At 48.2% G+C, this 16,776-nt stretch overlaps 1 protein-coding gene across 1 annotated transcript in view; it reads right to left on the bottom strand.

Annotated features, from left to right (window-relative positions):
• The window catches only part of vars1 (valyl-tRNA synthetase 1), a 59,151-nt gene extending 51,149 nt beyond the window's left edge, over positions 1–8,002 (bottom strand). The window contains exons 1-2 of the mRNA XM_080182010.1: positions 7,937–8,002; positions 4,106–4,493 (exon numbers count right to left, since the gene is read on the bottom strand). Of these exons, the coding sequence (XP_080038136.1) occupies positions 4,106–4,468 (363 nt within the window). The 5' untranslated portion in view covers positions 4,469–4,493; positions 7,937–8,002. The remainder of the gene's footprint in view (positions 1–4,105; positions 4,494–7,936) is intronic.
• Positions 8,003–16,776: the final 8,774 nt, after the last annotated feature.

Below are 16,776 nucleotides of genomic sequence, written 5' to 3'. Positions count from 1 at the left end.
AGCAGTGCTAACCCACTGTGCTGCCCCCCCCACGGTGGGACAGGGAGAGCACAGCCTTAAATATACTCAGCGAAGGACGATCCACAACCTTCTGGGGGCAAGAACTCCGAAGATTCACGACTTACAAGTGAAGAAATTTCTCCTCATCTCAGTCTTAAATGATTGCCTCCTTGTCCTGAAACTGTATCCCATGTTTAGACCCCCCGATCAACAGAAACAAACTCTCAGTGTCCATCCCTCCAGAATTTTATGTTTCAACGCGATCATCTCTCATTCTTCTGAACTCGAGAGAATATTGACCCAATTTACTCAGCCTCCTATCATAGGACAATCCCCTCATCCCGAGACATTCTCTGTACCGACTCCAATACAAGTATATCCTTCCTTAACTGTGGTGGCCAAAACTGTGATGTGGTCTCACAAAAACCCCATAAACTGTAGCGAGATTTGTTTATTCTTGTACTCCAATCCTCTCACAACAAAGTTCAACATGCCACTTCCCTTCCGAATGTCTTGCTGCAAGTGCTTACTAACTCTCTGCCATCCTTGTGTGACACACCCTGATTTCTTTCAACAGCAACACTTTCTCAGAGGATGAGGTTCTGACCATCGAGTCTGCACCCACCCTCTGACAAAGCATCTTACCCAGGCCTGCCCACCCTGCTGTATCCCAGTAACCCCACTTAGCCACACATCTTTGGACACTAAGGGCAATTTAGCATGGCCAAACCACCTAAGCTGCAAATTATTGGACTGTGGGTGGAAATTGGAGCACTCAGACGAAACCCACGCAGACGTGGGGAAAATGTGCATACTCCACACAGACAGTGACCCAAACCCGGAATCGAACCCCAGGCCCTGGCACTATGAGGCAGCAGTGCTAACCCACTGTGTCACCGGGAATGGAACCCAGGTCCCTGGCACCGTGAGGCAGCAGTGCTAACCCACTGTGTCACCGGGAATGGAACCCGGGTCCCTGGCGCTGTGAGACAGCAGTGCTAACCCACTGTGTCGCCGGGAATGGAACCCAGGTCCCTGGCACTGTGAGGCAGCAGTGCTAACCCACTGTGTCACCGGGAATGGAACCCGGGTCCCTGGTGCTGTGAGGCAGCAGTGCTAACCCACTGTGTCACCGGGAATGGAACCCGGGTCCCTGGTGCTGTGAGACAGCAGCGCTAACCCACTGTGTCACCAGGAATGGAACCAGGGTCCCTGGCGCTGTGAGGCAGCAGTGCTAACCCACTGTGTCACCGGGAATGGAACCCGGGTCCCTGCAGTGCTAACCGACTGTGTCACTTCAGTATTCTTCTGTGTTTTCTTCTTTTTTTTGATACTTTCCTATTCTTAGCCTTCGCCAGCACTCCTGTAATCCTCTAATATTGCAAATCATGTTTGGTTAGCTCTATCCTCCCTCACATCTCAATCGAACAGGGCCGTTCTAGTTTGGGACTGTGGCAAGTTTACCTTTCATCAGCAAACACCCAGTGCCTCTTAACACAGGAGCTGTTCACTAGTCTGAAGGGTGACCTTCAGCAAGAGAAGGAAACATCGGGGAAGGTGAACAAAGGCAAACTGTTAAAAAGCATCTCAAAGTGAGGAGGATTAAAGGTTATTGGATGCAGTTCCAAAGCTTAGGGCCTGGGCAACTCATGACCAGGCAGCAATGGTGAAATGAAGGAAGGTGCAGAGGGACCTCGGGGTCCTTGTGCATGAGTCGCAAAAACCCAGCTTGCAGGTGCAGCAGGTGGTCAGGAAGGCGAATGGGATGCTGGCCTTCATAGCGAGGGGGATTGAATATAAAAGTAGGGAGGTCTTGCTGCGGCTGTATAGGGCATTGGTGAGGCCGCAGCTGGAGTACTGTGTGCAGTTTTGGGCGCTGCACCTGCGCAAGGATATTTTGGCCTTGGAGGGAGTGCAGAGGAGGTTTACTAGGCTGATACCGGAGTTGAGGGGATTGAGCTATGAGGAGAGGCTGAATAAACTGGGCTTGTACTCGTTAGAGTTTAGAAGAATGAGGGGAGATCTCATTGAGACGTATAAGATGATGAATGGGATGGATAGGATAGAGGTGGAGAGACTCTTCCCGCTCAAAAAAGACAGTAGGACTAGGGGGCACAGCCTCAAGATAAAGGGGAGGCGGTTTAGAACGGAGTTGAGGAGGAACTTCTTCACTCAAAGGGTGGTGAATCTCTGGAATTCTCTGCCCGTTGAAGTGGTGGAGGCTGCCTCGCTAAATATTTTTAAGAAGCGGGTTGATGGGTTCTTGATAAGAGAGGGGATTAAGGGTTATGGGGAGAGGGCGGGAAAGTGGAACTGAGCCACAACAGATCAGCCATGATCTTATTGAATGGCGGGGCAGGCTCGAAGGGCTAGATGGCCTACTCCTGCTCCTATTTCTTATGTTCTTATGAACAAATGAGAGTTACACACCGCACCAACTCACCAAGGCTCCTGAGGCAGCACCTTCCAAACCCACGACCGCTTCCATCTAGAAGCACAAGGGCAGCAGATACCTGGGGAACACCACCGCCTGGAGGTTCCCCTCCGAGTCACTCACCATCCCGACTGGGAAATATATCAGCCATTCCTTCACTGGGTCAAAATCTCTCCCTAACAGCACTGTGGGTGTATCTAGTGGTTCAGAAAGACAGCTCACCTTCTCAAGGGGCAATACTTGATTTATTATTGTCATATGTATTTGGATACAGTGAAAAGTATTCTTTCTTGCGCAACATATAGACAAAGCATACCATTCATAGAGTACAGAGGGGAGAAGGAGAGTGTGTAGGATGTAATGTTACATAGAATCATAGAACCCTACAGTGCAGAAAGAGGCTCTCCGGCCCATCGAGTCTACACCGAACACAATCCCACCCAGGCCCTACCCCCATATTATACCCACTAATCCCTCTAACCTGCGCATCCCTGGACACTAAGGGGTAATTTCTTCACATGGCCAATCAACCTAACCCGCACATCTTTGGACTGTGGGAGGAAACCGGAGCACCCGGAGGAAACCCACGCAGACACGAGGAGAATGTGCAAACTCCACACTGACGGTGATGCGAGCCGGGAATCGAACCCAGGACCCTGGAGTGGTGAAGCAGCAGTGCTAACCACTGTGCCGCCCTTTCAAAGCTGGAGTGTAGAGAAAGATCAGCTTTACATATGTTAAAGTTTTAAGTTTATTTATTAGTATCATGAACCCTAAATCTCGAGGTAGCATCTCAGCTTCCTGCACCCGACAGTGACGGAACGGCCGATATATTTCCATGTCGGGATGGTGAGTGACTCGGAGGGGTACCTCCAGGTGGGGGTGTTCCCCAGGTATCTGCTGCCCTTGTCCTTCTAGATGGAAGTGGGTTTGGAAGGTGGAAAGAACATAAGAAATAGGAGCAGGAGTAGGCCAATTAGCCCTTCGAGCCTGCCCCGCCATTCAATAAGATCATGGCTGATCTGTCGTGGCTCAGTTCCACATTCCCGCCCTCTCCCCATAACCCTTAATCCCCTCTCTTATCAAAAACCCATCAACCCGCGTCTTAAAAATATTTAGCGAGGCAGCCTCCACCACCTCAACGGGCAGAGAATTCCAGAGATTCACCACCCTTTGAGTGAAGAAGTTCCTCCTCAACTCCGTTCTAAACCGCCCCCCCTTTATCTTGAGGCTGTGCCCTCTAGTCCTACTGTCCTTTCTGAGCGGGAAGAGTCTCTCCACCTCTATCCTATCCATCCCATTCATCATCTTATACGTCTCAATGAGATCTCCCCTCATTCTTCTAAACTCTAACGAGTACAAGCCTAGTTTATTCAGCCTCTCCTCATAGCTCAACCCCCTCAACTCCGGTATCAGCCTAGTAAACCTCCTCTGCACTCCCTCCAAGGCCAAAATATCCTTGCATAAGTCCGGCGCCCAAAACTGCACACAGTCCTCCAGCTGCGGCCTCACCAATGCCCTATACAGCCGCAGCAAGACCTCCCTACTTTTATATTCAATCCCCCTCGCTATGAAGGCCAGCATCCCATTCGCCTTCCTGACCACATTTCCGGGTTGGTGAGGTGACGATTGAGGAGCTGGGTTAATGAGAAATAGACTGGGCGGACGTACCTTCTTGTTATGTTTCAGCAGGCCCAGTACGGGGAAGACCCAGGCGCAGGCGGGCGGAACCAGCTCACTGTCCGCGAAGCTCACCCACTGCTGGACCAGGGCGGCCTCCTTCCTGCCGGCGCCCCTCATCCTTTCCGGGGCCAGGTACTGGGCCACAGCCGTCGCTCCGTGCACGCACAGCTTGGACTCGGTTTCCAGCGCTGGCAGCCTGGGCACGGCCTGCTGGCTCTGGGTGTCCCCGGAGGCCGGTCCTCGGATCTCCACCAGCCTGACCTTCGACCTGCCGTACTCCAGCGCCACCAGGACCTTGGCGTTTTGGAAGTTGTGAAGGTGAGGAGAGAGGTAGAGCGTCGGCAAAGCCATCCTGAGTTCGGTTGGAGACAGCGAGCTACGGCGGACAAAAAAAAAAGGGAAATATTTCAACTGTTATTCCTTGCAATGACACTGATAATATTGTCTGGCAGTTACATTGTGGGTTCACGTGGTTAAGTGAGGCAAGTAGGAGTAGGCCACTCAGCCCCTCGATACTGCCCCGCCATTCCACTGGACCATGCCTGATCTGATTGCGGCGTCAACTCCTTTGCCCTTTCTGTCCCCCCCCCTCACCCCCAGTCCTCAGATCCCCCACTCCCCTCGACCCAAAACCCATCTAACCCTGCCTTAAATATATTCGGTGACCCAGACTGCAGCATTCGCCGAGGGAGAGAACTGCACAGACCAACCACCATCTCTGGAAGAATGTTCCCAATGGTGGGGGAGTCCTGAACGAGAGTGGGGGGGGGCGGTATCAAATAAGGATAAGGGGTAAACCTTTTAGTATTGAGTTGAGGAGAAATTTCTTCACCCAGAGAGTGGCGAATGTGTGGAATTCACTCCCACAGAAAGTAGTTGAGGCCAAAACGTTGGCTGATTTCAAGAATAAATTAGATACAGATGGGTTTTTGATCAACATGGGGATTGAGGGTTGCGGGGAGAAGGCAGGAGAATGGGTTTGAGGAGCACATTCAGCCATGATCGAATGGTGGAGCAGACTCGATGGGCCAAATGAAGAGGGGTGACCTTATTTGAGCATATAAAATCCTGAGGGGGGGTTTGACAGGGGGTAGACGGTGAGATGTTTTCACTGGTGGGAAAGTCTCAAGCAAGGGGGCACAGCGACAAGATAAAGGGCTGGTCTGAGGTGTGTAGAAATGTCTTCTCACAGAGGGTGGTGATTCTCTGGAAATCTCTGCCCCAAAGGGAGGTGGAGGCTGGATCACTGGAAGTATTTAAAGTGGGAGGTGGATAAATATTTGATATGTCGAGGAAGAGGGCTGTGGGGAAATGGTGCAGTAAAGGAGCTGAGACCAGCATCGATCATTGTAACACTACGTTCTGTACTCTCTCCTTTCCTTCTCTATGAACGGTATGCTTTGTCGGTATAGCACGCAAGAAACAGTTTTCACTGTATCCCAGTACATGTGACAATAATAAATCAAATCAAAACATCAGCCAGGATTGTACTGAACAGTGGGGCAGGTTTGAAGGGCCTGGTGGTCTAATCCTGCTCCTATTTCTCAAAAATCATAAACTCTCTACAGTGCAGGAGGCCATTTGATCCATTGAGTCTACCCCCATGTACATCCCCCATTAATCCACCCTAACCTACACACCCTTCAGACTGTGGGAGGAAACCAGAGCACCTGGAGGAAACCCACACAGACACAGGGAGAACGTGCAGACTCCACACAGACAGTGACCTGAGGCTGGAATGGAACCCGGGTCCCTGGCGCTGTGAGGCAGCAGCGCTAACCCACTGTGTCACCGGGAATGGAACCCGGGTCCCTGGCGCTGTGAGGCAGCAGTGCTAACCCACTGTGTCACCGGGAATGGAACCCAGGTCCCTGGCGCTGTGAGGCAGCAGCGCTAACCCACTGTGTCACCGGGAATGGAACCCGGGTCCCTGGCGCCGTGAGACAGCAGTGCTAACCCACTGTGTCACCGGGAATGGAACCCGGGTCCCTGGCGCTGTGAGGCAGCGGCGCTAACCCACTGTGTCACCGGGAATGGAACCCGGGTCCCTGGCGCTGTGAGGCAGCAGTGCTAACCCACTGTGTCACCGGGAATGGAACCCGGGTCCCTGGCGCTGTGAGGCAGCAGTGCTAACCCACTGTGTCACCGGGAATGGAACCCGGGTCCCTGGCGCTGTGAGGCAGCAGCGCTAACCCACTGTGTCACCGGGAATGGAACCCGGGTCCCTGGCGCTGTGAGGCAGCAGTGCTAACCCACTGTGTCACCGGGAATGGAACCCGGGTCCCTGGCGCTGTGAGGCAGCAGCGCTAACCCACTGTGTCACCGGGAATGGAACCCGGGTCCCTGGCGCTGTGAGGCAGCAGCGCTAACCCACTGTGTCACCGGGAATGGAACCCGGGTCCCTGGCGCTGTGAGGCAGCAGTGCTAACCCACTGTGTCACCGGGAATGGAACCCGGGTCCCTGGCGCTGTGAGGCAGCAGCGCTAACCCACTGTGTCACCGGGAATGGAACCCGGGTCCCTGGCGCTGTGAGGCAGCGGCGCTAACCCACTGTGTCACCGGGAATGGAACCCGGGTCCCTGGCGCTGTGAGGCAGCAGTGCTAACCCACTGTGTCACCGGGAATGGAACCCGGGTCCCTGGCGCTGTGAGGCAGCAGCGCTAACCCACTGTGTCACCGGGAATGGAACCCGGGTCCCTGGCGCTGTGAGGCAGCAGCGCTAACCCACTGTGTCACCGGGAATGGAACCCGGGTCCCTGGCGCTGTGAGGCAGCAGTGCTAACCCACTGTGTCACCGGGAATGGAACCCGGGTCCCTGGCGCTGTGAGGCAGCAGCGCTAACCCACTGTGTCACCGGGAATGGAACCCGGGTCCCTGGCGCTGTGAGGCAGCAGCGCTAACCCACTGTGTCACCGGGAATGGAACCCGGGTCCCTGGCGCTGTGAGACAGCAGTGCTAACCCACTGTGTCACCCTTTTATATTACTCAATTCTAGATTCTACGAATTGAATTTAAATTCCCCACTCGGGGACACCAATTTGGGCCTCTGGATTACCAACCCAGTGACATTACCACCAGGCCACACCATCTTAAAACAGGGTGAGGAGTTGAATTCTGTTGCCGGTGTTTTTTTTTGCAAACGCCTGATGAAGTTACTTTGGGGGGGGGGGGGTGCAGGTGGAGGGGTGGGAGAAGTGACAGAAGACTTTGCAAGCTTTTCGAAAAGGAAAATCTCGCCGCTAGGGCTGAGCTGCTCTCAGTCAGTCAGTCAGTCAAGCAGCCGGTTGCATCATCTGTGCGGGGCTCCTCAGGCAGCATGGGGAGGGGAAGGGAGAAGAGCGACGGCAGCGGCTTAAACCCCGGGGGGGGGAAGAGAGAGAGAGACTGGGGGTGCTGGAAGAGGAGCGTGTGGGCATCGGCTGGAGGCTGGGGACTCGGATGGAACGCGGAGACAGTCCGCGGGGTTCGAATGGAACGCGGAGACAAGAGTGAGGGTTCGAATGGAACGCGGAGACAAGAGTGAGGGTTCGAATGGAACCCGGAGACAATCCCCGGGGTTCGAATGGAACGCGGAGACACACACCGGCTTCCCCCTCACACTCACTGACATCCTCGTGTTCCCGGCACCAACCCAGCCCCCACTCACTCACTCAAACACACGCCTTTGCCCAGCCTGGTGGAACCGAGCCCACAAGCATTTAAATTAAAGCAACCATAATCCCTGCGATGTGATGTGAAAGAACGCTCTCTTGTCTGGAGAGGGGGGAACCTGCTGCTAACGGGGGGGAGGTGAGGGACAGAAATGAAAAAAAAATATACTTTCTGTTCCTCCCCGACCTGTGGCCCGGCACCCGAGGAAGAGGCAGCTGCCGGGAGTGCGCATGCGGGGGGAACCGGGAGGGGGGGCGGGGCCGGGAGCAGCGGCCGCTCCTCCAGTAGAAGCGGCCCCTGGCGGCGGGGAGGAGATCTGCAGCCAGTGGGGGGCAACAGCGCCCCCCACAGCAAAACATTGCTCACCTCCCCAGGGCACAGAAACTGAAAGACTAGCATTTAGAATAACAAGTTAGCTGTAAAGATTTGCAATCTAATCAATATTCTGTAAACTGTGTGTGAGTTTATATGCCCTTCTCTGATCAGAACTTTCCACACACCTGATGAAGGAACAGCCTTCCCGAAAGCTTGTGGGATCAAATAAACTGGTTGGACTTTAACCTGGTGTTGTGAGACTTCTTACAATGGGTGGTTAACCAGGGGGGCATAGATTTAGATGTGGCACAGTGGTGAGCACTGCTGCCTCACAGCGCCACGGGCCTGGGTTCAATTCCCGGTCATGATGTGGAGATGCCGGCGCTGGACTGGGTAAAAACAGTAAGAAGTCTGACAACACCAGGTTAAAGTCCAACCGATTTATTTGATAGTAAACTCACAAGCTTTCGAGGTTTGTCCCTTCGTCAGGTGAATGGAGAGTTCTGGCCTCAGACAGAGCATATAAAGCACAGACAGTTTACAGATTGCTGATTAGAATGCGAATCTTACTTCAATTCCCAGCTTAGGTCACTGTCTGTGAGGAGTTTGCACATTCTCCCCGTGTCTGTGTGGGTTTCCTCCAGGTACTCCGGTTTCCTCCCACACTCCACAGATGTGCAGGTTAGGTGGATTGGCTATGCTAAATTGTCCTCTAGTGTCCAGAGATTTGCAATTTGGGTGGATTGGCCATGCTAAATTGTCCCTTAGTGTCCAAAGATGTGCAGGTTAGGTGGATTGGCCATGCTAAATTGCCCCTTAGTGTCAGGGGGATTAGCAGGGTAATGCATGGGGTTATAGGGATTGTGGTCAGTGCAAGCTCAATGGGCTGAATGGCCTCCTTCTGCACTGTAGGGATTCTACGATTTGTTGCCACACTGGTTAAGTAACAGATATTGGAAATTGACATTGGCTCAAAGGAAAGAATGGATAAACAAAAGAAGACATTGAAGCAAATAGAATGAGAAGCTTTTTAATTTATGTAAACTGATGTAATTGTGTGCCAAGTTTTCTCTGCCCATTCCAACTCATTTCGGTTCTGCAGGACAGTTAACCCTTTCAGCAAACAGCTGATTTTAAAAATATCTCCACACAGCTGATGTTTTTATCATAACCTATGATTGGAAATATTAACTCACTGGTCGCTTTGCCAGCTGGATTGTTTGTGTTTTATTTCAACAGGAAATTATGCTTTTCAGTTCCAACTGAAGCCAACGGTTTGAGAATTGAAACACAGAATGATATATTTTACCTTTCTGGAGAGGATCAAGCCTGTTTCTAAAGTTGGAATCAACGTATCTGGACATGAGCACTATTTCAAACATTGAAAACGGAATCTGTGTTTCAGAGAAAGAATATACACGTGAAATTAATGCCTGGAATCAAACAGAAATATTTAGTTTCTGTTTCAAAGATATTATGAGAATATTTTATTCTTCAACTAGATTTATCAAGATTTGCTGAAAGTGTAGCTTAACAGAATGTATTAATTTGGGTATTGACAAACATTTCAGTAAAGGAAATTTATTAGAGGAGATGATGAGGTAACAGCTTTTTTTTGGAGAACTAAAAGCAGGAGTAGGCCCTTTTGATCATGGCTGATCATTGAATTTAATATCCAGTTCCTCCCTTCTCCCCATATCCCTTGATCTCTTTAGCCCCAAGAGCTATATCTAATTTCTTCTCAAAAATCACACAATAATTTGGCCTCAACTACTTTCTGTGGGAGTGAATTCCACACATTTACCACTCTCTGGGTGAAGAAATTTCTCCTCACCTCAGTCCTAAAAGGTTTACCCCTTATCCTCAAAATTATAACCCCTAGTTCTGGACTGTGTCTTTGCCAATGGACATTTTTAGAGATAATCTGGCCACTTTACGAGACTTCAGGACAGTACGGGGGGAAAGAGCAAAGATTTTGAGATAGAGACCCCCATTTGACCTTTTGACTTCCTGAGAAGATTCTGGAAGAATTATTGAATAATGCATCCTCTTAAAGACAGTGGAATCCAGGATGAAATTAATTGTTAAAATACACAGCGTAATCCCTATAAACCTGATAACAATTTTACAAATAAAATCAAGGAATTCTGATGGAGAGCAGAGAAATGCACAGGGAAGGATGGGCACAGTGACACAATGGTTAGCGTGGATGCTGTGTTCGATTCTGGCCTCGGGTCTCTCTCTATACCAAGTCTGCACATTCTCCCCATGTCTGCATGGGTTTCTTCCGAGTGCTCCGGTTTCCTCCCACAGTCAGAAAGAAGTGCTGGTTGGGTGCATTGGCCAGGCTAAATTCCCCCTCAGTGTACCCGAACAGGCGTTGGAGTGTGGCATCTAGGGGATTTTCACAGGAGCTTCATTGCAGTGTTAATGCAAGCCTACTTGTGATACTAATAAATAAATTTCATAAACTTTAATATTGAGTCTGCACTGACTCTTCAAAAGAGGATATTACCCAGACCCATCCCCCCCTCCCTCATCCCTCCCACTAGTAATCCAGAGACACAGTGCAATGCTCTAGGGACCAGGGTTGAACTCCCACTGCAGTGGATACTGGAATTTGAATTCAATAAAAACCAATCTGCAATTGATACTTGTGACTCCAGGTCCACAGCAATGTGTTTGATTTTTAACTACCCTCTGAAATGGCCTAGCAAGGCATTCAGCTGAAGGGCAATTATGGGGGTGGGCAATAAATGTTGCCCCAGCTGGTGACACTCACATTTCATGAATAAATATTAAAAAACGTATTTTAATATAAATAACAGTGTAATAGCACCATCTTGTGGCCATTTGTATGTGCATGTATATAAACCAAAACTGGAATAAACCAGGTCAGTTAGATATGAGATTTTTATGTGTACTGTTATGGTGTAGGTTAGAAACTCCAAAGTGTTTTATGAAGCCCATCTGAACCACACATTTTGCATCTTGAATTTGACCAGGATAAGCATGAGATGTTTGACTTCAGATATAATTCAAGTCATCCACTAGAGAGCTTTTATCACATGAAATTTATTTAAGAATATTGTCAACATATATGGTAATAAAATTAGCAAGAACTTTATCAATCATAAAACAAGAAACCGAAACAACCACTATAACGTATAACTCTTAACCAACATACACAGGATATTCCAATCAAAACCAATATCCAGGAAACAAACCCTTCAAACAGATTTAACACTGCACAGGCTGGACTGGGGTAGGCACAGTAAGTAGTCTTACAACACCAGGTTAACACCACTCACCTGATGAAGGAGCAGCACTCCGAAAGCTCATGCTACCAAATAAATCTCATCTTGTCCATGTTAGGGTTCTTTAGCAGAAGGCTTAATGAGCTTTAATTTACGAAAGAACAGTATAGTCAAGTGTTAAACTGTTTCATTTTGTTAAAGTTATACTTAAACTGTGCTATGAATAAAGCTTGTTTTGATTTTTTAAAATCCCTAATTCATCAACGGAATTGCCCCTGAGATGAAATATCCTTTCCTTACATTTAAGCCCAAGTAGAAAAAATATTGGGATCTAGTCTGGCGTCGTAATATTTCACAGATTATCAGCGAAGCCCTGGTTCAGATGCTCATTCATGACATAATACTTTCCAAAAGAAATCTCTGCTCCCTCTTTTAGAATCTATTTCGCATCTCGTCTGAAATATTTGTTGAGTTAATGACTTTAGACCTCAGCTTCCCGGTCTATCAGTCTCACTCTGTGCCTGTCACACTGCTCCTTGTATGCATATTTTTAAAATACAGAACCTATTCCCTTGTGTGCCAAATTCTCTCACTCACCAAAAGTGCCAATTTTCACTGCTGTCAATCAGCAAAGTGGGTCTCTTGCTACTCACAGGGGGGAGACATTAGTGCAGTAATAAAAACAGAAAATTCTGGAGAAATCCAGCAGCATCTGCAGAGAGAGGAACAGAGTTAAAGTTTCGAGTCCATATGATACTTCTTCAGAGCTAAATAGAGGGAGAAATGATGGATTTTATACTGTTTAAGAGGAGATGGAGCAGTAACAGAGAAGGTCAGTGATATGTGGGAGTTCTGCTTCATTTTGACCCCATTTTTAATTCATTTTTTCTCCCAATGCCCTCATTTTGCAGGGCAGTTAACAGCCAACCACATTGCTGTGTCTCTGGAGTCACATGTAAGCAGGACATGGTAAGGATGGCAGATTTCCTTCCCTAAAAGACGTAAGTGAACCAGATGGGTTTTTAATGACAATTGACATTTAGGAGCAGAGGAAATTTGGCATGTCCGCTACGACTCTCACCGGCTTTTACAGATGCACCATAGAAAGCATTCTTTCTGGTTGTATCACAGCTTGGTCTGGGCTCCTGCTCTGCCCAAGACTGCAAGAAACTACAAAGGGATAGCCCAATCCAACACACAAACCAGCCTCCCATCCATTGACTCTGTTTACACTTCCCGCTGCCTCGGGGAAAAGCAGCCGGTATAATTAAGGACCCCACACACCCCGGACATTCTCTCTTCCACCTTCTTCCATCGGGAAAAAGGTACAAAAGTCTGAGGTCCCGTACCGACCAACTCAAGGACAGCTTCTTCCCTGCATCAGACTTTTGAATGGACCTACCTTACATCAAGTTGATCTTTCTCTACACCCTCGCTGTGACTGTAACACTACACTCTGCACTCTCTCCTTTCCTTCTCTATGAACGGTATGCTTTGTCTGTATAGCATGCAAGAAACATTACTTTTCACTGTATATGAATACATGTGACAATAATAAATCAAATCAAAAATCAAAGGTAGGCAGTTCAGCTCTTCGAGCCTGCTCCACCATTCAAATCATGGCTGATTTCTCCGTGGTCTTAAATCCACCTCCCCACCTGTTCCCCATCTCCTCTTAACCCTTTCTTTAAATCAGAAATATATCTACCTCCTTGTTGAAACCGTTCAATGATTCAGATTCCACCGCACTATGGGGCAGCGAGTTCCACAAATTCACCCCCTCTGTGAGAAGTAGTTCCTCCAAGTCTCAGTTTTAATTTACCGCCTCTCAGCCTGTGACCTCTTGTTGGAGATTGCCCCCCCACAGGGATATATTTGGACTACGTTTACTCTATCAATCCCTTTAATATCCCTCGATCAGATCCCACCTCATCCTTCTAAACCCCAGCGAGTACAAGGCCAAACTGTTTAACCTCTCCTCATGCGTCAACTCTTTCATCCCTGGAATCAGTCTGGTGAACCTCCCTCTGAACTGCCTCCAACATCACCACATCCTTCCTCAAAACTGGACACAGTACTCCAGATACAATCCCAATACAATTGCAACCACACACACCTACTTTTATACTCCAGTCCCTTTGCTGAGATTTCATTTGCCTTATTTTATTACATGCTGCACCTGCATATCAACTTTCTACGGTTTGTGAACAAGGACATCCAGATCCCTCTGCCCAGACACATTTTCAATCTACTTTCCTTTAAGATAATAATTTTCCTTTGGTTTTTTTTTGGCCAATAATTGGCAATGGCAATTGCAGAGTTACAAGAGGCTGGAATTGGAGGCAGTCCAGCCTCCTCTACCTCTGCAGTTGCTGAGATCTGAGTCTTCCAGGGCTGAAGGAGAATTCAGATAGGGAGGGATCAGGCTGGGCTCCATTTCTGAAAGGTTGTAGCTGCGAGGGAACACTCAAACTTTCAGCATCTTTCCAAGGCAAGGGAATGAACAGGACATGAGCAACGAATGGTGCAAGTGGAGTTGAGATGCAGATGAACCAAACTGAAATTCAAAAGGCTGAATCCTCTTCCTATGTTTCCAAACCCAGAAATTTCAAACAAAAGCTGTTCAGAAAAAATTATGAAGAGAAAATAGAAAACCAGGTCAAATCGCATTTGCAACAGGAAATACCATTTCCACAATAATTCCCGATACTCCTGATTTGTCAATACAGAAGTGGAGACCCAATCAAATTATGGTCTCAGTAGCACGGTGGTTAGTGCTGCTGCCTCACAGCGCCAGGGACCGAGGTTCGATTCCCAGCTTGTCTGTGCAGAGTTTGCACATTCTCCCTGTGTCTGCGTGGGATTCTTCCAGTTTCCTCCCACAGTCTGAAAGACATGTTGGTAAGGGGGCATTAGGCCAAGTTAATTCTCCCTCGGTGTACCCGAACGGGCAGTGGAGTGTGGAGACTAGAGGATTTTCACAGCAGCTTCACTGCAGTGTTAATGTTTCAATTCCAACCTTGGCTAACTGTGTGGAGTCTGCACGTTCTCTATGTGTCTGCATGGGCTTCGTCTGGGTGCTCCAGTTTCCTCCCACAGTCCAGATATAAATCATATTGATTAGTCACAAGTAAGGCTTACAATAATACTGCAATGAAGTTACTGTGAAAATCCCCTAGACGCCACAGTCCGGCGCCTGTTCAAGTCAATGTACCTGACTAGCAACGTCTTTCAGGTTGTGGAAGGAAACCGGAGAACCCAGAAGAAACCCACACAGACACAGGGCAGACTTGCAGACTCCACACAGGCAGTGACCTAAACTGGGAATCGAAATGTGCGGATTAGGTTGATTGGCCTTGCTAAATTTCTCCTTAATGACGGGGGATTGGCTAGGTAAATATATGGGGTTACAGGGATAGAGCCAGGGTGAGATTGTTGTTGGTGCAGACTCAATGGACCAAATGGCCTCCTTCTGTGCTGTAGAGATTCTATGATTCTATTCTATGAATGGGCCATTCAGCCCCTCGAACTGCTCCAACAATCAATAAGACCATGGCTGATCTGATTGTGACCACAGTCACATTTTCCCACTTTCCCCTGAGTATCTCTGGTTCTCTTGTTAGTCAGGAATCTATCTGCGTTGACCTTAAAAATATTCAATGTTCCCGCTCCACCAGTCTCTGGCGAAGAGAATTCCAAAGATGCATAATGTTCTCAGAGGAATAAAATTTCTTCACCTGTCTGAACTGGGAGACTCCTGACTTTTAAACAGTGGCCCTGCATCTAGTCTCTCCCGTGAGGTGGGGGGGTGGAAACATGCTCTCAGCATCCACCCTCAGGATCCTTTGTGACATTACTGTGCCTTTAAGAAATATATTTTAACCATGTTCCTTTACAGGATGTTTCTAGCAGGCCCTGGAAGTTGTCGGCACCCTGCTGCCTGTAACTGGTATCATTTATTGCTGCTGGAGCTGTACAATTGATAACATGTTGATTTCAAAGGATCAATTCACAGCAGGTGTTAAAAAGCTGAAAACCCAGCATCACATGAGCATTCTTGTTTCTGTGCCAAGCCTGAAGAGAAGTGTATGTCTGTAGGATGGTGTTTAATTTAGAACAACAGAGATAGCTAGCTGTTAGAGCTTATACTTCATATTTAAGTCTGGTAATTGGTAAAAGTTATGATAATTCTTTTTATTATATTCTGTGTTAAATAAACTTTGTTTGGTAAAAGCATCCTAGTGGGTCACTGGAATCATACCTGGAGTGAAACACCTTATGCTCACCCTCATGCCAAGATCAAATGTAAAACTCACAGGATCTAGTCTAACTTCACAGAACACCTTGGAGTTTCTGATCTGAGTCTTAACACTTATACGTTTCCATTCATTTACCGATCATTCTTCTAAACTGCAATGGGTACTGACTCAACCTGCTCAACCTTTCCTCAAAAGGTAACAACCCCCCATCCCAGGAATCAACATTCTCTGATCTGCTTCGAACATATTTATACTTTTTTTCAAATGAGGAGAGCGAAAAATGTGCACAGTATTCCAGATGTGGTCTCATCAAGACCCCTGAACAGTTGCAGTGAAATGGTATTACTTTTGTATTCCATTCCCCTTACAATCATTAAACCCTACAGTGCAGAGAGAGGCCCTTCAGCCCATCGAGTCTGCACTGAACACAATCCCTCCCAGGCCCTACTCCCATGTCCCTACATATTATACCCACTAATCCCTCTAACCTATGCATCCCTGGACACTAAGGGGCAATTTCTTAGCATGGCCAATCAACCTAACCCACACATCTTTGGACTGTGGGAGGAAACCGGAGCACCCGGAGGAAACCCACGCAGACACGAGGAGGATGTGCAAACTCCACACAGACAGTGACCCAAGCCGTGAATCGAACCCAGGTCCCTGGAGCTGTGAAGCAGCAGTGCTAACCACTGTGCCACCCAAGTACACAAAGGCATTTCATTTGTCCTCTGAATCACTGGCTGTACCTGCAGACTAACTTTACCTGATTCATGTGGCAGGGCCCCCAGATCCCTCTGTACCACCAAGTTCTGCAAACACTTCCCATTTAAATAATGTGCTGTTTCTCCATTCTTTCTGACAAAGTGGAAGAATTTCATCTTTATCCATCAGCAACCTTTCTATCTATCTTTACCCCTGTAAATTTATTGAGTTTTCCCTCAAATGTCTCAACGCTATAGGCTTCAACAACTCATTGGGTACTCACACGTTGAGGGAGAAGAAGATCAGTAAAGAGTTATTCTAATCTTTGATGCTAAACAAAACACACGATGGCAAATCCTCTTTGGGAATTGAAGCCAATAACACAAAACCACATGTAAAGGTGACATGGTTATATGTCTGTTACTTGTGCTAGTTGACTGGTTTGTCTCAGTTGGTTGGACAACGCAGAGCG

The sequence above is a fragment of the Carcharhinus amblyrhynchos genome, unplaced genomic scaffold (assembly GCF_965287045.1).
Source record: "Carcharhinus amblyrhynchos unplaced genomic scaffold, sCarAmb.v2.hapA scaffold_45, whole genome shotgun sequence".
In the NCBI taxonomy this organism is placed as follows: domain Eukaryota; kingdom Metazoa; phylum Chordata; class Chondrichthyes; order Carcharhiniformes; family Carcharhinidae; genus Carcharhinus; species Carcharhinus amblyrhynchos.
Note: the sequence above shows the minus strand (reverse complement) of the source record. Positions and strands in the feature narration are given on the sequence as shown.